The sequence below is a fragment of the Hetaerina americana genome, unplaced genomic scaffold (genome assembly GCF_022747635.1).
Source record: "Hetaerina americana unplaced genomic scaffold, ioHetAmer1.1.p SCAF_8, whole genome shotgun sequence".
NCBI lineage: Eukaryota > Metazoa > Arthropoda > Insecta > Odonata > Calopterygidae > Hetaerina > Hetaerina americana.
In genome coordinates this window covers 8,020,328-8,046,421 of record NW_027287427.1, presented here as the reverse complement: position 1 = coordinate 8,046,421, position 26,094 = coordinate 8,020,328, and the positions used below count along the sequence as shown (strand labels likewise).

At 40.1% G+C, this 26,094-nt stretch overlaps 1 protein-coding gene across 1 annotated transcript in view; it reads right to left on the bottom strand.

Moving 5' to 3' along the window:
* The window catches only part of LOC139697927 (uncharacterized), a 219,613-nt gene that overhangs the window by 129,059 nt on the left and 64,460 nt on the right, over positions 1-26,094 (bottom strand). Inside the window, exons 8-9 of the mRNA XM_071596787.1 lie at positions 24,473-24,714; positions 1,740-1,846 (exon numbers count right to left, since the gene is read on the bottom strand). Coding sequence (XP_071452888.1) covers positions 1,740-1,846; positions 24,473-24,714 — 349 coding nt within the window. The remainder of the gene's footprint in view (positions 1-1,739; positions 1,847-24,472; positions 24,715-26,094) is intronic.

Here is a 26,094-nt window from a genome sequence, read left to right as displayed (position 1 = left end):
AAAACGAGTTGACAATTACTTAGTGGTGCACTAGGTTTTATTTATATAATAAAGGTGCAGTAAAGGCTGAAAGTATTTAATCCCATGTGCACTAGAAACCCGACTGGAACTGATTCTAAAAGAATAGAGAAATTCTTTATTGCCTTTGGATTCTTAAATGCTCTTACAACTGTTTCCATCTCATGGCCTTGGATTTTGAGGTTTTTGCTCCGCATTACATTTCAAGGAGCGTGGGTCACATTTACGAACGTTAGGCCTCCGAATTGCCATCCTCTGAATATAACATTTTTCACAAGCCAGGTACAAAGTCACTTAAACGATGAATGTTATTCTCAGTTACCAAGGATTGCCATAATATATCTACTCATCCTTGCCAAGTTCATTTCAATCAATTTTGAAACAATTCAGTCAAAATTCAAGAGAACAAGCATATGTAGAAACGCGCTTGTACCAAATAATTCATGTTACTAGGAAAATATAGAATTACTTCAGGATTCAATCGAACAAATTCAAGTAATTAATTATTAATCGGGAATCAAACGTCGATTGAAAAAGGTCGTCGAATTCGATCAAATGTGATATTCAACAAAGATTATTATTTTTGCTATTAGAGAAAGAATGGGGAATTTTATTATGAAACTCCAGTAACCAAGGCCGTTAATCGACGGCTGGTTTTAGTTTGGTTTTAAATAGCTTAGCTAGCTAGCTAGGTTTTAGATAGAAGTTCTCCAGCGGACGTTCCTCTCCAGTGTTTCCTCAAGTTTTCTAAAATTGTCTCACACTAAATAAATTATGCACAAATCGGATTTATATGAGGAAGTTCCCGAGTTATAACTCGACTTTGAACCCTTGGCCATAATATCAGTATCCAAAAGCTCTACCCACTAGGCTGCCACAGAAAGAGGAGGAGATGAAATTTTAAGAGTTAAGGAAGACAAAAATACGTATTCTATGTAGATTGGGACATTGGGAGAAAACAGGGAAGGCTGTAAAATCATTCCATTATTTGTAAACTACTGCTTAACCCACTACAGCCGTAAGAACGAACAGAGACACTTCACCAACTCTCATCTAGGATTATTTCTCAAGTTTGGGTAGACCCCCCACGCAGTTGTTTATAATGCCATCACGCTGACATGTAGAGACTTGCCATCGTCCACAGATAGCATCTTGCACTTGATTCATCGTAGTACTCAAAACCCCTAACACAAAAAAATCTATATGGGAAAGTCAAGAATAAACATTAAGATCCTCGTTTGCTGATATAAAAATGACATTTTACAAATAGTTCACAAAACTCTACAGCGCGACAAACATACATTAATCACTGAAAGTCAATGGCCTACGAAAATAATTCGACAAATATTCACAAGCTCTTATCTTCTGAAACCGCAAAACTATTTTAATGGAGTTCATCAAAAGTATTTAACGACATGATGGCAAGATGCAGGCTTGTGATATTTCACTATATAATTTTACACCGTAATCAGATGGAAAATATATAATTCAATTGAGTTAGCTATGGTGATATATTATTAAAATTGAAAAATTCGAGCATTTTTAGGTTGTCATTACGGATCAGTTCCACTACAAATAGATTCCATAAAAAATTTTTAATCGAAATTATTTGCAAGAGTTACTTCATACTTCAGGCAAACATTTGAACTGGGGCAAACATTCGCTATCACAGTGCAAGCTTTTTTACTTTCAATTTAGGTGACTTAAGCATGCTGACTTACCTATATTCGTCCAGGTCGAGGGAATCCACTCGTGGTTCAAACACGGCGGCCACATGCGCAATTTCCGACGGCGCCTCGCTTGACTCTCCGGTTGACTCGCCCTCCTCCTGGCCGGCGGGGGCGGGGGGTGTGGGCGGGGGAGAAAAAGAGAGATAAAGCACAATTGAACAAGGTTAAAAGCCATAGATGCGGTGGGAAGATCAAAAGAAATACCCGATCGTCCGCGCTCAAATACTCGCGCACACACTTCATCAATTGAAATACGTAATGACTACATGCCAATGAGGTCTTCGTGGAATATTCTCTCAAGGCTGGCGCTGAATCGCAGATCGGAATAAAAACAGGAGTGGTTCAAAATAAAGACGGGATCGCTGAAACCGCGAGGGAAGGTAGAAGGTGAAGGAGAAAGTGAAGTAAGCGGTACTTCCCCGTCACGAAGCATACTCGGTGGAGGAATGTTACGTAGCATGGAAAAGGAAATAATAATTAATGTACTTTCCCGCAATATGACCGACTGATGCGTCATTTGAAAACGGTGCGTGCAAACCGATGAAAAAATCGATACAACATGTAATGCATTTGACAAACCCGAGAGAAGAATCCGATGTAATAACACAAACATTAGAGAAAGCGATGTGAGAGTCTAAAATAAATTAAATGATCATGGTTCCTACGCTAGATTTAGTTTCTATAGTCCTTTTTCTTTTCATTCAAATTTAGTAAACATGGAGTTTTATACTGGGTGTAATTATACAGTTACGCCCATGCATGTTTCCATTCAAACATTTGGTAAGCAATATTCTTAAAATATAATATAGTTTATAGTAATGGCCTCCTAGCCATTACTATAAACTATAATTAAATCAAGATACTTGGTAACACATGACGTGATTTCAGACAATCGTTTTATAGGTTATAAACATATATAAGAATATAGACATAATTCTTAGCGTTGTAAGAGAAATATGACACCCACATATACCTTTCCTTTCCCCTATAGCACAATAAAAACATATATATCACACCATAATGCATTGAAACGATATGATCAAATTTCAAAAGAACAGTAATCGAGAACTGTATGAATGATTTTTTTTCTCCAACGTAAATTTGTAAAAAGGTATTTGTTTTAAATAGGCAGCGTCAACATTTCATTTTAAGGCTAAAAAGGTATACAATTGAAAATTTTAATTCAGAAAAGTTGTCTGTAAGAAAAGAATTATGTAGTCTACGTACTTAGTTTAACATTTTTGGGCAGGTTTCTGAATGGATACAAAGATCTTAAAAAAATCATAAACACAGTAATCAACCCGAAGGTCGGTTTGGTAGGTGATGGTAGAGTTCACCCAGTACTAAGCCCTATACAGCTTGTGAAATTCACACATCAGCGTAGGGGGCCAGTTCCTTTCATTGTGCCGGTTATGATTTCCCAGGAAGATCTGGTTCCCAAAAAATCACATAGCTTCAGTGGAGCTGCAGGTGCCCAGAGAGGCTTACCCGGGAATCGAACCCGGGACCTTCCGGTCCAACGCTCTTCCCCTGGACTTACCGCGACCCATACAAAAATCTTACACTCCGTTATTCTTACACTCCTTTATTTCTTAGCCTCACCTAAAAAGCCAAAATCTGACACCCGAAAATAAAGTGTTCTTCAATTTCACGAGCATTCTATCTCCCTTCATTCCGTCCAACATGGCTTTCCTTTTCCTACCCCTTCCTCGTTTACCAAACATTCTCCCCTCCACCATAGTTTTCACCATTCCATCGCCAATCAAAATACTCCGCATCCATCTTTCCTTCCTCCTTTGGAAATTCCCCCCCTAATCTCCCACCATGCCAAGTACTTGTTCACTTGTCTCCTTACCCGCCCATATTACCTTTACCATTCTTCTCTAAACCCACATCTCAAAAGCCTCCAGCATAAGCACATAATTTTGCTCCAAGTTTTCAAGCCGTACAAAAGCCGCGCTTCATACCATATCACCGTCAATAGTTTTTCTCGACCTTCTTACTTAATATCTCTATCATCTATTCCATCTTTGTCGCGAAAGCTTCTTTGACTAATGCAGTTTATACATGCAATCTTTACATTTCATTATCCCTAAGAGGCAAGTTCAAGACAACTCCAAGATCCGTAATCTATTCCACCTGCTCTATTTTTTCCCTCCTTTTATAAAGTTTAACCTAACCTTTCTCCTTCTCTTTGTTTTTTACATTGATTCACACCCCATAGCTATCAATTTTCTAATGAGCTCATCAATAACTGCATTCCCTTGGCAAAATGGCCAAAAAGAGCTTCATCATCCGCAAACCTCATTTCATGATTTCCTCATCAACTTTCATTTATATCTCCAGTTCCTCCGATTCCATTTTTACCATTTCTTTATATATAAGTTGAAAATAACGGACATCCGCGTCTTAGTCCTCTTCCTAACAGTGCCATCCTGAATCTCCATCCGCCACTCGCACCTAGGCAGTCGGAGATATGTATGTACAGGATGCGGGTGAGTCGCATATCCCTACAATCAACTGCTGTCTTCTGTGATACATGTACTACATTCATCCATTATACCCAATTCACTCTATCAAACGCATTTTCGAAATCGTCGAAACAAACAAGTACATTCTGATATCATTGGTGACCCCATTACTGCTTAAGCATCACGCGTAAATCACCACTTCCCGGATCCAATCTGATCATCCCCTAAGTAATCAGTAGCCCATCTCTCTATCCTCATATTAATTCGTATTCTGCGAACCACCTTAGCACGAAATCAAAGTTATCACCCTGTAGGCCTCAAATATGGGTCTTTTTCTTTTTTTGTGGGATAGAAACTAACACTGATTTAAAGAAATTGTCCGGCTAAACCCCTCCCTCAAAAATGATGAAAATTAATTTATAAAAATAATTACATTACACAATTCCCTGCTAGCTACCACTAAGGTGTTTGTCCGGGAGTGATTACCGCACACACCAGACTACTATCGATGCAAAACATTATCCCAACTAGTGCTGTCGGGCAAGGTTATTCTGATCCCCTATTGTTCGTGGAAAACATAACTTCTTAAATATATCTGTTCTACACTTAATCTCTCTAATTTTACTGACATGATCTCTCCTGCCGTCGTACGATGGGACGAATAATATATGTCCATCGTCATTGTTTAAACGATCTACCTTCGATTTATGCAAGAGATTAATCTGTAATTTAACTTACGCTGCGTGAATGATTCCCAACCCAGCTCCTCTAATAATCTTGATACGCTACTCAGTTTATCATATCAACGTTGTACAACCGATTCGGCAATCAATCCAACTTCATGAGGATTCCAATATACTTGCATTTTCCAATATGCTGCATTTTCTTAATGAGGCCTAACCAGCGAAAGATTATTTCCCGCAGTTTCTTGGAATAACATTTCTCTTTAGCCTTTTAGTCACATTTACCCGGTACTCTTCTAGTTAACCGTAATTTTGTTGTTAGCTTGTCGGCATATTTCTCGTGTATCTTCACCCAGGAGATGTCGGGAGTGAAGGTAATATCTAAGTATTTAGTCGAGTCTACAGTTTCTATTTTGGCGTTCCTAATGCAGCAGGCGTTTGGGACGGAATTGCTCATTTTCCTCTCACGTTTGCCTAAAACTTTCGTTCCGCAGGAATGTTGTCTTCCCCCGCGGCCTTATTTGATTTCAATTCCTTCAATGCTCTTTCTATCTCGCCATCGAGTAAGCCTGCACTTCAGCTATCCTCATTGATGCCATGACCTCTTTCTATGCCTAAGCTCGCTGACCTAATGCCTTTAGCATCTTTCCTCTATTCATTCATCACATCCCTCTTGAATTTTTCCTGGTTCAATCAATAACTTTCCTGAATTATCTTTTAACTTCTTGCAAGGAGTTTCCAGTCTTATAGCATGGTAATCATTTCACTTCGCACACACATTTCACTTCACAGCGCACCAATTTTGTCCTTCTTTTATCGTCATCGTTGGTTGTGAAATCCTGAGATTGGTGGACTGCAGCCCTCCATCCTATCCTATCTGATGCTAATTGGCTTACTTTCTGATATTTTTTGCTATGTATTTTCTCCTTTATTTGTCCCATGTCCATGCATATTCACGTATTGCGCATTCCTTCACGCTTCTTTCGCCCAACCAATTTCTTGACTCAGTTATAATATTTACTCGTATACTTTCTTCTACCTAATTCACGTTCCATTTTTCCATTTCCTATTCTTGTCCATCTATTAATCATATCGAAGGTTACCCATAGGTTCCTTGTTTTTCTATTAACCATTCCTGTAACTTCGTTTACGGCTTTCAATGTGCCCTTCTGAATATGTTTTCATTTTTCTTCTTTTGCAACCGTCACCCTGCCTCCACTTACCCGCAGCCTATTGGCTATCCTTTCTTGTCATCCCAATCAATGCTTTTTCCTTTCATTACCTTCTTCGCCTTCTCTGTTTCATTATCCCGAATAAGACCTTAGGCTTCAGGAATATTAAGTTATGATCTGATCCGCATCATCCTCCGGGAAATTATGCTATTTAATAACGCTTTCCTAAATCTATTTCTAGCCATAATATAGCTAAATTCTGCCTCTGGGAAACCGCGAAAATTTGTCTTGCATTACTACCCAGTATTCCATTACTATCCAGTGTGTCGTTTAAATCAAGTGTTTTTTTATGATCCAAAGTGTTTTCCTGCAGGAATCTATAGCTGTCTCCCCACGAGGAATCCTTGTTCATTAATCGGAGTGTTTTCCTTGTTCAATACCATCTCTCCCTTTCCCACCACCGAATTCCAAACCCCCAAAACTATCCAATGTTTCCTCTTCTCGGCATATCCAATTATTTCCTCTTCTTTATCATTTACCCTATTTCTTCTTCCCCATGGTTACCTGCTGGCATATAGGCCTGTATAATGAATAAGTTTCTTAGTTAAGCTTTTAATTATACTATTAATATACCAGTACTATCATTCTCCTGCTAAATGGTTTCTATGCTTCTACCTTTTTGTTCAAGATTACTTCCACTCTCTGCCGTTTCTCTTCCTCTCCACTTTATTTTCTCTCCGATGTCTTCCTATTCCACCTCATACACCCCTGAAACATCTGCGTTTCCTCTCCCCATGTCCCGCTTCTTTGCTAATTTTCCTGGATTCAACAGGGTCCTAACATTCTAAGTCCCCATTTGAAATGGCTTGATCTTCTTCTTCGCCTTCGTATCTCCCATATATTCAGCTTAGCAAGGATTTCGTGAGATGATGGGGACCGCGGCAGAATTGCCTCTCCCGCTGCCGTAGATGACACACGTACCGCAGGTCGAGTCTGCAGTTGCTAGGTATAATTTTTATACTCTTGTCCATCATCATTTCTAGGGATCAAAAAATGAGGTGGGTTCCTGTTTTTTCCCTTAATAGTGTTTTTGACGTGAAACCATCAGTAGTCCTACAGATAACCACAGTAGTCAACCCGAAAGTTGGTCGAATAGGTGAGGATAGAGCACAAATTGTACCAAACCCAACGCACGTCAAATTCACAGATCCTTTCGCCGTGCCACCTGTGATTTCCCGGTAAGATCTGGTGCCCCAAAAAAAAGCATATTTCGGGTGAAGCTAAGGGTGCCCAGAGGTGTTCCCGGGAATCGAACCCCAACAATCCGGTCTCTGGCTAACGACTGGAATACGCTTCCAATGGAGGGAAAAACGTTTAAAAATGTGTGGTAAAAATTTTCAGGTACTGACGAAGGTTGCTAAAAGTGAGCATTGAAACAGTGAATAATGAAATTCATCCCAATTGTTATTTCGTGTTTCCTGATGCTCGTATTAATGTGAAAGTTAATATTTTTTCGTCTTTTCAAAAATATTTTTCGGAAGAATATACTTAAGAATGAATTTTGATGCAGGAAGAAATATTATTTGTGGAATGCAGGAACGGACGTTTGATCCTCCTCCGCGTTTTAATCGTGTACCATGCCACAATCTTCTTCGTGCCATGAGAAGTTAATATACTCTCTGAACTTTGTTCTTGTTTTATCAAATCAACGCACTCGTAACTTTATCAAGTTCGTCTAACCACAGGATATTCCCTATCCCATTCAGAGCGGAAGTGGAACGTGGGATAAAAACATAAGAGGATGCGATAAGGAAGGATTTACGTTTCTCGTTTGCATCGCCCAATTACAAAAAATGCAATATTCTCTTGGGATAATGCGAAAACCTCAGGAAGATCTGAGAACTTCCTCGCGCAGTCCCCTATTGATTACACACACTGGCGCAAAACTTGAAATTCCGCTCCTGAAATAGCTTAATTCAATCTGAGCCGTAACAACTGAAAGAGACTAAGGGGATTATGGAAATTGCAGGGCCTGAGTAGCATGCGCAAGGTCTTTTTCCTGTAATTTGATATGGAAAGGCCTAAAGCGATCGGATTCGGTTTCTTTTTTCCTCCAATGTGACCTCTGTGCATGAGCATCGAGCTCGGGGGTTCCACTCTGCTCGGCATCCATCGGTCAGCCACATAACTGCCGTCACCGCGCTGCGACAAAGTCCCCGTCAAGGACGAGGGTGGAATTCCGCCGCGCGCACAAAGTAATCTGCGAGTGAAATCGCTGCTTTAGAGCCACATCCCAATCTCCCCTTCCACCCCCACCCCACTGACCCCTTCCCTCCGAGACGCACAGCCCACAGCAGCCGATCTCCGCATCCGAGGAGGAAATTGCACACGCCCATTCCGACGGCCAATGCGTTACATCATCAGCGCGTTCCCACGAGTGCGTACACAGATACGGCGTTTCAAGTTCATTCGCCAAAAGGGGAACTAATAAATTAAAGATGCCGGGACGTTCGAGAAAGCGCCACCGCTGCACGCTGCTCTTCGTGCGCGCCATGCTCAATATTTCCCTTTCACTGGCTCTCGGTGCGTAGGGAGCCGAGCAGCCGGAGCGAGAGCGAGCACGCGAGAGAGACACACACCAACGGATGCTTACGGCCTCTTTGACGAAAGGCAACCCGCGGGATTCAAGCCCTTGGAAGAAATTAACAAATCGCTGCCGTGTTGACGGTTTCTGGTATAACTTTATGGATTTCAATGCAACAATTTCAGAGTGTAAAAATCATTCGCCTTGATGTCATTCATTCAAATTCAAAATCATTCGAACCCGGATCCCTCGATGTCCCGATGGCCGAGTACTTCAGCAAGTCGAACTATGGAGGCGTCCTTTTAAACTCAGAAATTTCGGGGGCTTTAAAAGAACAAGATGTGACGAAATACCGTACATACAATGTCACAGGCATTCGCAGTCGTGCGCGACGCGCCACAGTCCACGAGGTTAAAGCCAACTTTAAACACTTAAAAAGTTTTTGAATGATTTTTAACATCTAAAATTGTTGCATCGAAATGCATATTAGTGGATGACTCCGTTAAAAGTTACTGTTGCGGCATCTGTCGCAGTTTCTTGGGATTTAACTTTATGGAACTTACTCCTAATCATTTTGAACAAAACGTCGCACTTGGTACGTTTCCATATATGCAAAATAAGAGAGGGTGGGGGGGAGGAGGAATGGGTTTGACAGGTGCGCAGGGAAGGATTGGAGGGAGGGGAAGGAGGATTGTGGAGGTTGTCTGTAGGGGGAGGGATGTGAGGCCTGGATTGTGGGAGGAAGAGGTCCAGGGTCTTCAGCAGAGATGACTGTCTGCGGGGGTGGAGGGTGGGAGAGGGTGCTTCAGTGGAAAAGGGAGGGCATGAAGGTATAGGGTGTTAATGGAAGAGAGAGTGAGAGCCTGAAGGGGGGAGAGCGGGCAGCATACAAAAGGTCATTGACAGTTACGAAATCTGTGTGTACGCAATTAAAAATCACAATTGACAACTTCCAGTGGCATTTAACAAAAAAGAAAACGAAGATACAATTTTAATGGAAGGTGGTGGGGGACACGGATCTCCGATCACTGCTCTTACAGAAGGTTCCCGGCTAGACGCTCTCGAGCAAATCGTGATATAAATTGTGTACACGCAGATTTTGACATTATTAACGATCTTTTTTACGATCCCCCCTCCCTTCAAGCAATTTTAAGAGCCCCAAAAATTTGTATTTGTACCTAAAGATGACGTTGATAGTCGAAATTGCGGTCGCGTAAGAATATAAAAAATTATTTTCCAAAACAAGTTCTCATTTAGAATATGCTGCTAGTATCGCGTATGCTTATTGGAAGAAAATTGGGGAAATGTGATGAAAAGGTCGAAGAGAAATGTTATATTTTGCTGGTTTGGCCTCATTTAGAATACTATATGCTGCGAGTATATGGGATCCTCACGAAGTTGGATTGATTGTCGAATTGGATCGCCTTAAGCGTGGAGGAGCTAGATTTGTAAAACGTTGTAGTGATAAACGTACTGGCGTATCCAAAATATTAGAGCCGCTAGGATGGGAAACACTCGCGGAGCGAAGGTTAAATTACAGATTGAAGCTATTGCATGAATTTGCAGGAGGTATATCTTTAGCAGTGATGTTGAAAATGTATTCTTACCCCCATTCAACTACTTTAGAAGAGGCCATGTCAGTAAAATTGAAGAGATTAAGTGTAAAACAGATATATTGAAGATGTGATTTCCACACGAACGATGAGAGATCAGAATAAAATTGTCTGACGGTGTTAGGGGTAAAAACATTCGGGCCCAAATTAGTCTGGTACGTATGCACCCCCTGCCACTCACCCAAGCAGTGGCTTTCAGAGTACTGAAAAAAATACATAGTACTACGTTTTATTCTGAACGTGTCGCAGAAAATACCTTTTCTTACAAAAGAATGGAAATGTGTCGTGGGTTTTCAAACGACTCTATGAACAAAGCTATAAGAAATATTTTACAGGTTTCTTATATTTTTCCGATTGAAAAATGAAAACATACGGCTGCAGTAACAAAGAGGAAAAAAAAAGATAAGAACACTTTTGAAGGGAGGTGACGGCGGACATGGAGCTCCAGTCACTTTCCTTCCAGAAGTAAACGCAAACTCCACTGCTGGCATTTTGAGAGAAGATGGTCAAATAACTTTAAGAGCTCGATAAAATACATATTGAGAATGGGGTGACACCAACACGTTCGAAACAGAAAAACTGCACGTGAGACGTGCTTGCCTGCGGTGGGTTCTGAGACTGCCCATGCCCATGCGAGAGCACATTCGCTTACAAGTTCGTTCGCCGTTGAAGTTAATGTTACATGAAGAAGAGATTCTTTCGAAGGTGATCACTGCAGGTGAAATTTGAAGACATCATTTTGATCCTGAGAGAAAACAGAAAGGCTCTGTCTGGAAATTTTCGGCATCATCTCTCGGCCCTCTCCGCGTGGGATGCCTCACGCCGCCCGCCGCAAACCGCTGGGCGTCGCATTTTCTACGTGTGACTTGAGGGGCGGGGACTATGAGTTGCATGCCCATGAAGAAATAGTATTTTCTCTTCTTAATTTCTAGTTCTGCATGAACTGTCTTAGTTTATTGGAGTTCTGTCGTATAAATGGTCGTGGTTCGCTTTCATTGCCTCTTTTTCCGTACGACAAAGAACTATTTTATTGGGTGAAATCGGCACTTGTTTTGGACCGAGCTTTCCGCCAGCATATAAATACGAGATAAGGTTGAAAATAAATGCACACATGCTTGTAGACCACAGACAAAATTACCTTTAGAAGCACTCCTAGTGGGATGTGGAAGTAACATTCCCCCTCAACACGCATGCGCACACTTGAGCTCGTTAGATTCATCCAGCGTATTTTAAGAAGCCGAAGTATGGAGACGTGTTCTAGTGCTATGTCAACGCGAGTTAAACAGCGTGCTTTATAGGATTTTTAACTGCTGAAAAAGTGACTCCTACTGAGATTCATCTTCGCTTAAAGGCTGTTTATGGTGACAATGCTGTTGATAGGTCTAATACTGAAAATCGATGGGTGGTAAAGTTGCGTGGTCGCGAGCCTGTAAAAGCCATAATTGTTAATGAAACACACAGCGGACGTCCGATCACTGCCAAAAAAGATAAGCATCGCAAACCAGTCAAAGTTTTGATTCAAAATGACCGGCGAATCACTCAAAAGGGTATTGCAAACCATATTGGAATACCCAAGTAACGTGTCGGCTTCATTATTGAACAATTGGGATACCGTAAAATCTGTGCACGATGGGTACCACGCCGTCTCACAGCCGAGGACAAAACCCTCCTTATTACCCCGAATTTGCGCCTTGCTATTTTTATTTTTCCTCAGCTCAAGAAACGCCTCAAGGGTAATAATCACACCACGGATGATGAGGTGAAGGTAGCTCCTGGACTCGAGAGAAGTCGCGTTGACATAGCACTAGAATACGTCTCCCTACTTCCGCTTCTCATAATTTTGCACGTTTCTTGGAGGTTTTTTCATGGTATGTTTTTCCCCTTTTCCCCTCCTCTTCCTTATTCTCTCTAATCCCTTACCCATCCCACTTGGTGCTTGCAACCCTGGCCACACACCGTTCTGGTGGATCGAGGGGTATTTATGTAGATGTACATCACAAACACCAAAATAGTCAAAGGACTGCGAAAGTTATGGCCATATCACTTTTCGATATTCAAGTGATGGTGTATCAGTATTTCGAACCAGCAGGCACGACTGTTAATGGAGTGTACTACTGCGATGCGCGGCAAGTTATTTAAGGCTGTATGGATCACAAAAGGACAAATTTCAACGCAACAGGCATTGATTCTACACCATGATAATGCACGGCCCCAAAGAGCGAATGCTGTTGCAGAATATCTCGTGATCAATGCGAAGTGTGTTCGTCATCTTCCCCATAGTCCACACCTTGCCATATGTGATTTTTTTCTTTTTCCCAATGCGAGGAAGCGCCATCGTGGGAAGCATTTTTCACCTGCAGAAAAAGGCGTAGGCGACCTGAGCAATTTTCAAATTGCAACAGCCGCCGCTGATGTAATACTGGACTCAAAACATTCATATTAGGCAAAGAGTAAAACATTTATAAAGTTTTGACAAAATAAATTAAGCAATCAAAATTTATAAATAACTCTTCATTGAACATCTATGATAAATTAAATAATATTTCTAAATTTGACGCTTAAAATCACAAAAATATTTTTTTTGCCAGCGATGACTTCTCCCGTCTTGCCGTTGAGTTAGAATTGAAACAGGATTGTTAGCAAACTTTGAAAATTTTCGGGAAAAGAAGACAATAAGTAATGAGGGATGAAATCAAATCCATATAAAACGCCCGTCTCCAATAGCTACTTATGCGCGCAAACAATGAATCCGCTCTTTACACACTAAACATCACCCGCCATTTCATAATTCTGAATGAAGCTTATCCCAGCGCACGTATACAGGGGAATTACTTTTTCTCTACCAATTACTACTTCTGAACATGATTATGTGTTTTGGTTTATAGTATTTCTTGGTTGCTTAATTTTCTGTTGAAAGAAACGGGAGCCGTTTTATCGAGTAAATGATTTCTCCTTGCTGAGTCAAGTCAGGTCCAACCGTTTTTCCACGGCCTCTCCTAGTCGGTTTCTTTTGATTTTGATACATCAGGGGAATTGACGATACGTGCCTTGGTACGTATTTTCGAAGGAGTGCTTCAATTCCAAAAGTCACCCTCGGATAATATTTCTTGGTCCACAAGCCATAGTTTCTCATGTTACATGCTTTAAAAGTAGTTTCCACTGGGGTTGCTTGAATAATGAATTTTACTAAGAGTTGGCCAATTCGGAGCATAGAGTTAAATAATATAATTACCACGCGCCCTGCATTTGAATGCAATTAACTACTCACCCCGCCAAATAAGCAATCAAAGGGCCAAGGAGTTCCAGTGAATGGGAGCGGGAAACTTAGACCAGGCCATGCTATAGAAAAGAATTGAAAGTTGTTTGTATGTCATGAATGTCCATTTGAATCCCGTGGGACGTGACCACCTTAACTGGCACGCGACAACTCAGTGATCCTTGAAAATTGATTAAACAACACCTCTGAATGAACACGGCTAGTGGGCGGGGCACACCACGCGCGCACGCCCCCAGAGGATCACCTCTCCTTCATCGTGATTTAAATTCTTCAAAAGACATGTCGTCATTCGGGAACACACCACGTCTATTTGGGAGACTTTCTGCCCATGCTTGGATTTCATAATGACTGCAATGGCTAATTTAAAAGAGAAAATGTAAGATTTAATCCAAACGCATTTCCTAAAATTTCTTTGTTCAGGAGAAAATGTTTTTTTCATATCACCATTAAAAATGGACGAAGTCTCTCAGAAAATCTACCTTTAAACAAACACTAGAGTTTCATATTGGGAACAATCAACTTTTCCTTTCAAACAATACTGGAGCGTCAATATCGGAAATTATTCCAGTTTTTCTTTGGATATTAATTTCGATTCTCATGGAATTGAGATGACTTCCTCCTCCTTAGAGAGTTCGAGTGGTATTGGAAGACGCAGCAGCCTCAATTCTTTCCGATTCTGCTATTTGCCATTTCCTTTCAAAGCTCTTTGGATCGACTCTTGAGGTCATGGCCAATACCAATATAGCCAATATGATGTACTGGAAGTGATTGCAGTGGGCAAGGCCTGTAATGGCCAATTACCAAGTAATTTATCATACTCTATGACGATAGACAAAGAGGTTCCCGGCGGATTCTTTGGACCATGTTTGTCAAAATATTTTGTTTTCACAGAGAATTTTGAAAAAAAAAAATGAAATAATCACAAATAAATGTTCAAAGAGCGTTTGAATAGGTACTTTCTGCATGATGACACTTGTATGGCTATTATAGACATGCGTATATGGTATTATGTGTATTTAATGCTGCCTGAAAATTATGACAGAACGCCGTGGTATTCTAAAAAACCTTGCACTTTTAAATATATATGCACATAAATACTACTTGCATGACACTACGCAATTCGCTGTCTCTATATACTTATTACACCCAGTCCATTCTTCCCTCTACTCTACTCCCACTTTCCCTTCCTATCAGTCTTCAATATCAACAGTGCCTCTTGATATATTTACTCTCCAAATGTTCTGTCTTCTTTAAATTTCTCCAAGCAACGTACTTTTTCCATTACCATTCCTAAGTATTTTTGCTCGTCTTTTCTCTGTTCATCTGATTTTCTCGGATCGGGCCTCATTCGTCTAAAATCCTCAAATGAATCCGATCCAGACTCTCTCTCATCTCGTATACCACTATATTTCGAAAATATAAGTTGATTCTAAGTGAGATTCCGAAGCGGAATAGATATGCCGTACTTACAATAACATACTTAATTTTATTTATTTATTGCAATGCAATTAGGCAATCATCCAGGTGGCAAGGTGCACTTAAAAAAAATCAATATTTCAAAATTACAGTTACAAAAAATATAATAACACTGATCAATAATTTAAAGCAAGCCAGGTAATAGCCAGATTAAAACATACGAAGAAAAAGTTATTCAGTTCAGGCCATCCTCATCCTGAAGCTCCTGATGTTTACAGGAATAGGTTGTAAAACATATCCGACCAATCTGTTCCAATCAATTATTCCCTTATTTAGGGAGGAGTGCTTAACGTGTGTCCCTCCTTTGCGTGAGCCATTTTAGCTTATGTGCATGGTCCCCCCTTCCTTTGTAACAGCCAGCTTTTTTTTCCCTTTGACACCTCCCCATGCCTCTTCATTGCCCACGTGCAATTCAAGCATTTTCCCCAGCATTGTCCGTCTTCTCTTCTTTAATCTGTGCCATTGCAACTGCCTAATCATGTCACTTACGCCATGTTCCCTTTGGAATTTACCTAAAACGAAGCGAGCGGTTTTCCTTTGGACCCTTTCAATTGCTATCTCCCATTGATTGGCATGAGGATCCCATTAACTTTGATGCATACTCTTATGTCCTTGGATCTTTCTATTGCTAGATAACCCTATTCTCTGGTGTTTACCATTCTATGCATTTCTCTCATTCTCTCCGCATGTTCTTTCCATTTACGGTCACTTGCAAAAGTTCCTCCTAGATAATTACACTCACTAACAACCGGTATGATTTTTTTTCCCAATTTACAATTACATTTGAAGTTAATTTTTATTAAAATTAATTATTTTGATGCTCTTACAATTACTCTCTATTTTATTATTCTTGATCCACTCCTGAACATCATTCAAATCATTTCTGTACTAATTTACCCTCAGTTCCACCCTCAGACTTTATGGGTGTATATTACGCAATAATTTGCAAAGAGACTAATTTTCGACTGCACTACATGAGGTAGGTCATTGATATAAATTAAAAAATAGCATCGACGAAAAAGCATTCCATTGGGGAACACCTGAATTTCAATGGATAACTTGTCACCCACTTGAATTCTTTGTTTTCTATAGGTGCTAAATGCTTTTATTCAGTTTGTTACTCTTGCGTCCAGTCTCATTTTTCTATCTTTACCAATCAATACATCACACCGAATAAGTTACCATACCGAATGCTTTAGCAAAGTCTTATATCAGAACTGCATCTATTCGCTTCTTGTGGTTATGAGCAATGAATAGATCGTAATATAACCCAATCGTTTGGGTTTCTCAGGGGTAACCCTTTCTAAATCAATGATCACTGGGACTTATCCAATGGTTTATTTCGCAAGCTGTCTTTACGCGTGTGTAATCCGTTACTATTCTTTCAAAAACTTTACAGGCAATATTACCAAGTTTTATTGACCTATAATTCTCCACTGCCACCCAGATTCCACTTTTAAAACTTAGAAAGCTAATGGAACTGTTGCCATTGATCTGAAATATCTTAATATTTATTAAAGCATCAAATAGCCGAATCAGGCATGGCACAGTTCGCCGAATCAACTATGCTTCAATATCCCCCATCTTGAACATTCCTCTCGCATGCCATCCATTCCGTCTCTTTTATTATTTTCCAATTTCCTTGTCAGTTCTGCACTGTATGTTTCGGTGGATAGACATCTGCATTTATCGAAGTTGGAGCACTTAAACCAACATACATGTTAAATGGAAAGTATTCTATATTGCTCAATAGCAACTCACCCAGACGTCCCTGATAAGGACTCAACGTTTTAAAGTATAGTTTTCATTCACAATTATCCCGTAAGTTTCTTTGGAATAGGTTCCAAATATATGAGTAGAGAATGAGTAGCGTTAGAAGATTTCTGCAATATTATTCACAGCAGCAGATGAGGAATTAGATATGCGTGGCAACCCTATCAGATTTCCCTTTCAACAAAACGCTCCGCACCAAAGTTTTATAAAAAGGGTTTTTTTATTTACAAGTGAAAGAGTACGGAAGTCAAAGTCAAAATCACATTCTCGAGCAAAGGTCAAAAATTTCATTCCCATTTGTAAAAGCTTCTTTTACTTACATAATTCGTAATGTTAATCCTTCTAATGCTATCCTGATGGAATTTCTTCTATGATCATTCACATGTAGGTTACGTTCAAATAAGTGTTTGTTTCTCTCGGATATTCGGTTTAATTTTAATTAAAAAGGTGATCGCAAGAATATTTGCCCAAATTATGATTCTGAAAGAGCTTTAGATGATGGAGAATAAGTATTCCCAGTAATCGCACACTAGGATCTGAGTCGGTTAGGTAGCAGTAAAATGAGTAGTTTTACTTTTCTCACTGCAATTCCTTTCTCGCTGCCAGGAAACGAGCGGGTTCCCGCTAGCTAGTTTCCACTGAGTAAGAAGTGAATGGAGCACGTGTGATGCCCCATAAAAATGAAGTAGGGCATCATTTAGCAGAGCGGCTAGTTAGCCGAGAAGATTCAATGTCAACCTGTTGGATGAATGCCAGACTAGTGTTAGCAGACGACCCCCTCGAGGCAGCAGTTCAGAAAGCCCATCTTATGCAAGGGCCTGGCAGTAGGCACGCTAGGAGGAGGGAGTGAAATAAACGGAGGAAAGGGGGCGACCGATGGAAATGGACGAGAACAACGGCCATCCTTATCCGCGGGAAAATCCCCATTCGCCCGGATCGTTTCAAGGAGATATAAGTTTTCGCTTCCTGCCCCGAGGGATAGAGCACATATTTCGGAGGAGGTAAAAAGTCCACACCGGGTTTTTCCCTTTGCTGGCGAATAATTACCAATGGTTATTCGAAGAACATTAGGAAAGATAACATCAAAATCAGTTATATTACAACGAATGCAGCTATCAACATAACGTTGATAATTAATCAAATAATCAAAGATCCAAGAAACATCTAAATTCAAACATAGAGCTTCAACTTTGCTAACTGAAGAGTAAGGATTTATGATAGCATATTTATGCGATGTAGTTTAATTTTTGCAAAGGCATACGTTACTTCATTTGGCTAAGGTGTTAAATTTAACGAAACAATGACTGAGACGTGCATAAATAATATTTCGTCATGCTGTTATTAAGAAGCAGGACACATTTTTATGATGAAGTCGAGTAAACTGATACAGATATAACAATTTTGTAATTATCTAATGATTTCGGTAGCGATCAAATGTATTTTACATTTACTTTTTGAAATAAAAGCGCATACATTAATGAATACATAATATTTATTATTCTAAACATTTGTACAAAGTGGCTATTGACTTTCTCCAAAGTTTGTCTGTTCAATCTGTCAAAATAAGCACGTAGTTCTTTTGTGCACATACATCGACCGGCAATAGGACTTCAAAGAGTTCAGACATTAATTGTATTATGAATCATGGAGTTGATAAAAAGAGCCGATTAACACAAAACGATCTTAGTACAGTTTACCGAAATGTAACGAGAAAAGTGATATTTATCGAAGAATCGACATTGTCTTTAGTATACCGAGTAAATTTTGAAAGTGCATTATTTAAATTCAGTGCAAACTACCAAAAGCGAAAGAAAGTAAATACGCGGGATCGAGAAAAATATATATTTTTCCTTTCCAAGCCATTTTTGTGAATTCTAGTGAATAAAACTCTAGGAAAAGGTAAACGATAGCTTCATGACTCAAAAAGTGGGTTATCAAATGTGAATATCATATGCCTGGCATGAATTTCCGTAGCTCGCACTGATTCTTACTTGTTATATCACAGTTAAGCATTTTAATGCTTTGTAGTATCCTACGACCTACTACTTGTGTGCATCTGATGCAGATGGACTGCAGTAGACTTAAGCCACACAGTCAGCTGAATGAAATGAGTGAGACCCTTGACTCGAGCGAGCAAAACGATTCCATGCATTATGGATGAAGAGAGCCAAACCGATTAGATTGAGCCTGCTCCGCAGCCGCTCTTAAATTGACTGAAATAGAGTTATAGACGACCGTACGGATAACCGGGGGAATTAACGATAAGATGGCATTGCCATTACCACGGAGAGCATGTGACGAAAAATTGAATCCATATGGGTCAACATAAAGTTAATTTTAGCTACTAATATCATCTCCCGCTGTTGCATGCCATTTAAACTGAAGGCTAGGTATCCAGTAAGATTTACGAAATCAAATATTTCGAAAAATTGCTATTTTCAGAAACCTATGTATACACGACGACGAGTGTACTCATTAAAAACAAATGATGGTAAAATAAATTTAGTAAAAAGTGTTGTGCGTGATGGGAGTTTCATTCGATATCAACCTACATAAAAAAATTAATGACCATTCTTTAAAAATGTAACATTTTACCATTCTTTTATCGTATCCGAGCGATAAAAATTAGCGAATGAAATTTCGTTCTCTGAATTTACACTCTCCATTTATGCAATTTCTAAACCCTCCTGTTGCGTATTTAGTTCGTTCTAGCATTTTCTTTTAAGCCAAGTGCCACAAAGTTTTCACTCACAATCTCAATTAGTCAAACCCCACTGATTTATGACATGTTTAATCCAAATGGGTGAAGCTCCGTTAGGGATAGAATACGGAAATAGAAAGCGTATAACCACTCTCGCTTATTTAATTCCAAATACCCCGCAACGAAACTTCGGAACACAGCACATTCACTTCCAGAACTTAAAAGCGAGCGTTTCCTGTGACCGCACTCATTGACCGTGAAAAACATAATTGCATCGGTTATAATTTTTAAAAGGTAAATCAAGTTCAATAGAATTAGTCATCGAATACATTTTCAATTTCCGTTATATGAGTTCACAACTGAATAAACGATGCGCTTGCAAAAGATTCGGATACTTATATACCTCGGAATGAATATATTCTCATAAATGCAACTGGATAGGTTGAGTAGTGGAGCTACTTGACACCATTCGTAATATTGAATTGAAATCGATAATTCGGTCTATTCAAAATCGATTTTTATAGTTCGTTCAAGGCGTGGTGGTAGTGAAAAGCGTGCGCTTTATGTGCAAAATCTGATCCTCATTGACTTAATTTTAAACCAAATAACCAGTGGTCATACTTCAGAAACCTGCTCACTCATTTTAAAAAATGACCGAACGTTTCACGCGATTATTTGATGGTAAAAACAAACCATGCGACTGACATAATCATTAACTATAATTACCAGCTTATTGCAAACTTTTGATACGCCAAAATATTTCAAACGCTTCGATTTGGAAATCCGTAATCAGGCGATTATTCAATATAAGAAAGTGTCGAAAGTTCGCCGCCTTTCATTCAGACGTTCCCGCTGTGGGGTGGTCTCAGGGATTGGAAAATATTGGATGGATGAAGATCATTTGGAAATATACCCTTGATACATATCATAATGGATATTCGAAAACTGATATAACATTAGAGTTTAATAATCTATCTACGTCTAAATTTAAAAACATTCGTTGCACAGAAGAGTGGCGTACCATATCTCATTCTCCCATTTCAGAAGACAGGCTGGCATAGCGAGTAAGAATACTCTTTTCACTTATGTGCGAGATAATTTAAAAATGATGCTTTTTGTTAGCGGAGAAAATGTTTTCCACGTGCGATATCAAAAGGGAAAAAAACCTTTCACTTTGCTTGGGCGAGTAACTCGAATTACAGCATATACGGCATATTACGGCATATTATCCCTTTCCAAAATAATGATAAGAGGTGGGCAGGACTTTTATTCGGCCTATGCCTCTTGTGATTTTGCAAGATGTTTCGAGACATGATAAACAATTATATTTATTAAGCCTATTGCACATAGGTTATAAATTGGCGGGAAACACTAAAAATTTTGTGCAACAATCTTAAAGGGATGATTTGGTTTCAGAATCTTTTGATTTTAGCTCCACGGTAATAGAAAAATATGGATGATGAAGAAGTTTTTATTGTTCTCCATAATTAGGAAGAGTTGGGACTGATTATCACCGATAGATCGAAAATATTGCTTGCTGTTATCATTATCATCGAACTGATACTGGGAGGTGGATGTGATGTGGTTGAGGATTCGAAAACAAACAATTTGACTGTGCAAGTGACTGTGGAGCTTTGAAGAGGTAGGGAAAATATATGTACAGTATTAATAAAACAATGTTTAACTGTCCTGGTTCGCTCGAAAAATTATTGTTCGGCATTCCGAAGTCTCACTCACCAAAGCAAACTTCTTAGCCTTAAAATGCGAGGGAATTGGGGGAAAAACCGAACTAAGTCTCTTAATGTGCGCTTGTTTTGCCCTTGCGTTGTACTCGTTTCGTGGCTTTACCGTACATGCACTGTGTCGGTCCACGGTCACCCAACATCTCACCCGAAACGGCTCGGGAATGCACGAGGAGAGAGTACGTGTTCTTCCGGGAATGGGATAAAACATTCGATTAAAACTATTTAAGGGGTAACAACAGGTTGGCCATTGCCATGCTCGCATGTCGGTCTCCAATCGGTAAATAGCTTCACCTATTTAACAAATCCATTAAGACATAGTAGTGTAAAAAACAATAACAACAATTTTTCAGCGGAAGAGATGAAATTATTGATTTAGTGATAGTTCTTCGCAATTTGCCAAGAACAGCAAACAATGATGATTCATTACTATTCCTGGCTTTAGCAAATTAATATATGATGCTCAAGTCATTTCTATCCTAATATTCATTTTGGTTGATTCTGTATTCTAACACCTTCTTGTCTGAAACATAAATGACAACCAAAGTTCTGATCGATTGCCGTGAATAGCGGAAGGAGTGGGAGGGCTCAAATATGGAGGAAGTGACGAATCAATGCCCACATTGTGGTCATTTGTTATTTTTTAATTCTTCAAAGCAAACTTTCGGAGATAGATGAATTTGGAGATTAAGGCATATCATCCGTGAGTTCATCATCCCTACTCACTTCGACATTTGGAGAAAAGATGGCTAACTAGTATTAATTGAATAATACACTACAGTCAACTTTATCGTGGTGTATGAAATGACGGGAATAGTCATTGGAAATTCTAAAAATTTGATTGAGATGTCCCCATAGAGTTTTGTAAATTTATCAATGAAAAAATTATTTAATAGTTCTTCGAGTTTCTTTGCTTTCTTCATGAAATGCATCTTGATTATAGGACGCTGGTTAAGTCCCAAGGTGAAAATTTAATTGAGAATCCTATCTTCAACACGATTATTTCAGGCGAATAAAAACTAGCTAAAAACGGAATGTTAAGATGAACGTAATATTACGCCACGACAGATGTATCAAGCTATTTACTGCTCAAATTTTACTGGTTGGCAACAAAAATAAGCCTCGTTTTAGCATCCGCTGTTTGGATACTCTGTCAAATCCATTTTGTTCCTACGTTCTAAAGTACAGGAGAACAAAGGAAAACTGTTTAGCATGTTCAGAATCCTACTCACCTTTAATGAGCGGGGCAAGAAAAGTTTGATTGTCCAATAACATAATTATATATCACCCGCTGAAGTAAAATGAGGAATTTCACTTGCATCGTGGTTTTTATGAATTGGATATAAATAGTCGAGCTTTTGGGCATTAAAAATATCAGTCACTCTTGATAGCGGCTTTGGCGTTATTTTAAAGAAAATTTCATCAATTTTATTCAATTCCTCTTGCTTTTCTGTTATTGTCCCAAATCAAGCAATAAAATGAAAGTGGTATTAAAACTCTATCGTAAATCAAATATATTAATCAACAGATTTCCACTACAACCACATTCTATCCGCAATACATCCAGCTTCGGTTATTCGCTCGTGTTCGGGTTAAATCTTAGTTTCGGAATTAAAGAAACGCCCGAATTATTTTTACCACTAATAATTATAATGAATTACGTTACTAAAATAGCCTCAAGGGAAATGTCGGCAACTCAATGACACTTTTCAAACTACAGCAGAATAAAAAGAAGGGAAACATTACTATGGGATTTTTAAGAACGATATTGATTAAGAAAAAGTTTCAAATAGCGTATTTCATTTTCCGGCCCATTGAAATAGTTCCGCCGAAACAAAATATCATCTATGTTTCTCTCTGTATATATCGTGCACACACACCATGGAGATGAATCAAACCAAGTAATTTCGTGAGTCATTCTGTGTGAAAATTTGGCGAAGTGACGCTTGCAGATTATTACGGCGTAACGGTAGCCCTTATTTATTTATTTACCGACTTAATTGGGCAAGATTGAAACTTCATAGTCCCTTCTTACACCACAACACAGTACAATATATTTAAGACATTTGCATACAGCCAAGCCCTGAGTGGAGCAATATTCACCTAGTCGGGAACCAGCGACTTCTGGGTTGGCAGACGAGGACGTTACCCCGCCACCACCGGGGTCGGTCTGTATACAATCGTAAAAACCATTTTCTTTCCCGATTGGTCCATAACACACTTATTAGACTACAACCAGTAAACATCAATGGTAATAAATTTTAAAATCTATCGGATTTTCATATCGTACTATTATTTTGACGTAATTTGTCCATTGCAGCGCTATATTTAAAAGAGTCGATACAGAATGCAGGTGGTGGCAAACACAAAATAAATTATGGAGCAAACAGAGGCTATCTGAAATGACAAGCAGAGGTCAAAGTCAATCTTTCCCTTTGTGACTGTCGAGAGTAAGTTTTATGTTAAATGAATGCTCTGACAATTTGCCAAACAGTGTACGCCCAAGAAAAGATTTGACGACGATTTGATCTCTGGATAGACGATGTTCACAAGCTACATGGGAGAATTCGGTATCCCAACAAATTTGATTTGATAAATATTATTGATTTACATGCCTAACTGTCACAAGAATGTGATTACTAAATTAGAAAGAAATTATTCTTTTTTCTATAAAGTAAAACATTGTGAATCCTGAGTTATTCGTAATGAAGGAATGTTATTTTCGAACCATTACCTCTCTTAAATTCGTCATAAGATTCAATATACCCTCTTTTAATATTATCTTTAGGAGGTCACCCATATGATTAGTGCTTTGCGTGATGCAAATGCTAATCGCATCTTCCACAGAAAAACCAAATAGGGGATTCTGCACTTAATAGCGATGCCGCGAATTCCTACAGTCGCAAATTTAACGACCGCGATGCAGATGGAATACGAAAGTATTATTTACCATTCCTATCACGACGCTGCCCTGCATCGTAAACGCAGCTGTTTTACCATTAACTCTAGCCAAATATGTAATCGCTCGGCTGCAGCTGCACCGAACGATGGGATTGTGATTGCATAACCGGAATCACTCGAAATGCCAAACGAGGAGCAATCGCTAAGTAACGGAACGTGGCATATGCATCCGAAAATCCACCCAATCCTGCTAATTTCTTTCGCTCGGAAGTCCGTCCGAATTCGTGCCAACCGAGGTCGATGGCTTGATATGGCGGGGGAGGTGACTCACCGATTCCTCGGCGGCGGTCTGGGTGCCGGCGGCCGAGGAGACGCGAGCAGGCGGGTCCTCGGACGTCCTGTTCGGCGACGGCGACGAACGAGGGAGCTTGGAGCACACCTCTTCCTCCTCGGAGAGCGCGCCGCCCTCGATGGCGGCCAGGAAGCTGGAACTGCGGGCCCTCTTGGGGGACGTCGAGGGGTCCCCGGCGCCGCCCCTCCCGTCCCCCCCGCCGCGGAGCCCCTCCTCCGCCGCTGCAAGGAAGGACACGGGAATCATCAGCATCGTCATCACGAGGTCACCTCCTCTCCATCTCTCTCTCTCTTCCTAACCCGTGGCATCCCACCCCCCGCTTACTCCAGAACCGAACTCCACCCTTCTCTCTCTCTACCCATTTACCTCTTACCCCCCGCCCCCCCTTTTGTCCTTCCGAAGTACCCACGCGAATTGCAAAGAGTGGTTTCGCAACTCGCAGGGAGGAGGTGGGGGCGGACACATTCGCGATGACACACGCTAATGTTGCCAATCCGATCGATCCGTCCCTTTTAATGCCCCCTACCCCGCGTGAATGGCGAGATCCACTGGCGAGCACTTGGGAGGCTGTTTTGCGGGGAAGGGGGGAAGAGAGGGGGGCGGACGCGGTGTTGCCAACCGTGTAGGATTAAACCGCTTGAGCATGCATGCAGTTGAAGTACATCCGCAGTAATAGCGGAGATGGTCGTGCATTGATACGACATGGACTCCCCTAAATACGGACTACTACTACTATGGACCGCATGGGCGTCTCTACTGCTTCCGGCAGCCCTACTCCAAATAGGAACAGTCCAGCAGAGAATGCGTGACCACAAAATTATTTTTGTTGTAAACGCGCAGCGCATTCCTTTGCCGCTGGCAACGGTTAGCACAAAAGAGCTCAAGAGACAGTGAGACGCCTTCCTGGAACTATGTGATGCACATGCACGTTGAATTCTTTCTATAGGAATGGGAGAAATTTGCAAACAATTTATGCAGGAGAAAAAAACAGCAATTGGCTGATCCTCATTCGAATGCATTCTGCACCGGTGTTCTCGTCGTCTTTTTCATGAATCATCAACCAAAAGAGGGGGATATTTCTGGAGAGCAATGGAAGTAACAAAATTCTTTTTGTGAGAAGAAATTCCATCAAATAAGGGATTCGTAGGCAGTTAGCTCTACTCTCATCCATCAAACCGATCTTCAGAATGAATATTCAGAGTAACCTGCAAATTCCATGGCTGTGGAGGTAATAACAAGCGGTAAAACCCTCATTCCAAACACTACTAACGAACTAGAGAGCCGACCACCATTTCCATTCACTTATTACATTCACTGCAAATACGACTAACCAGGAGAGAGATAATCAAAAGTCGCATAATTTAATTAGGTATAGAAGAGAATGATTCAGGTGACCATTTTAAATGGCAATACATGCATTGAATAAATATGAGAGAAAAATGTATGGATTTTAATTCTTATTCGAAGAATCCCGGATTTCCATTTCATAGACCTTACTCGTACTAATTGATTCACATTCTGGTTTCCACAAAGTCATCCTACCTCGAAATCTGAACCCAGCGTATGCTGCTCTAAGTTCATTAAATGCACTCAGTACCCTT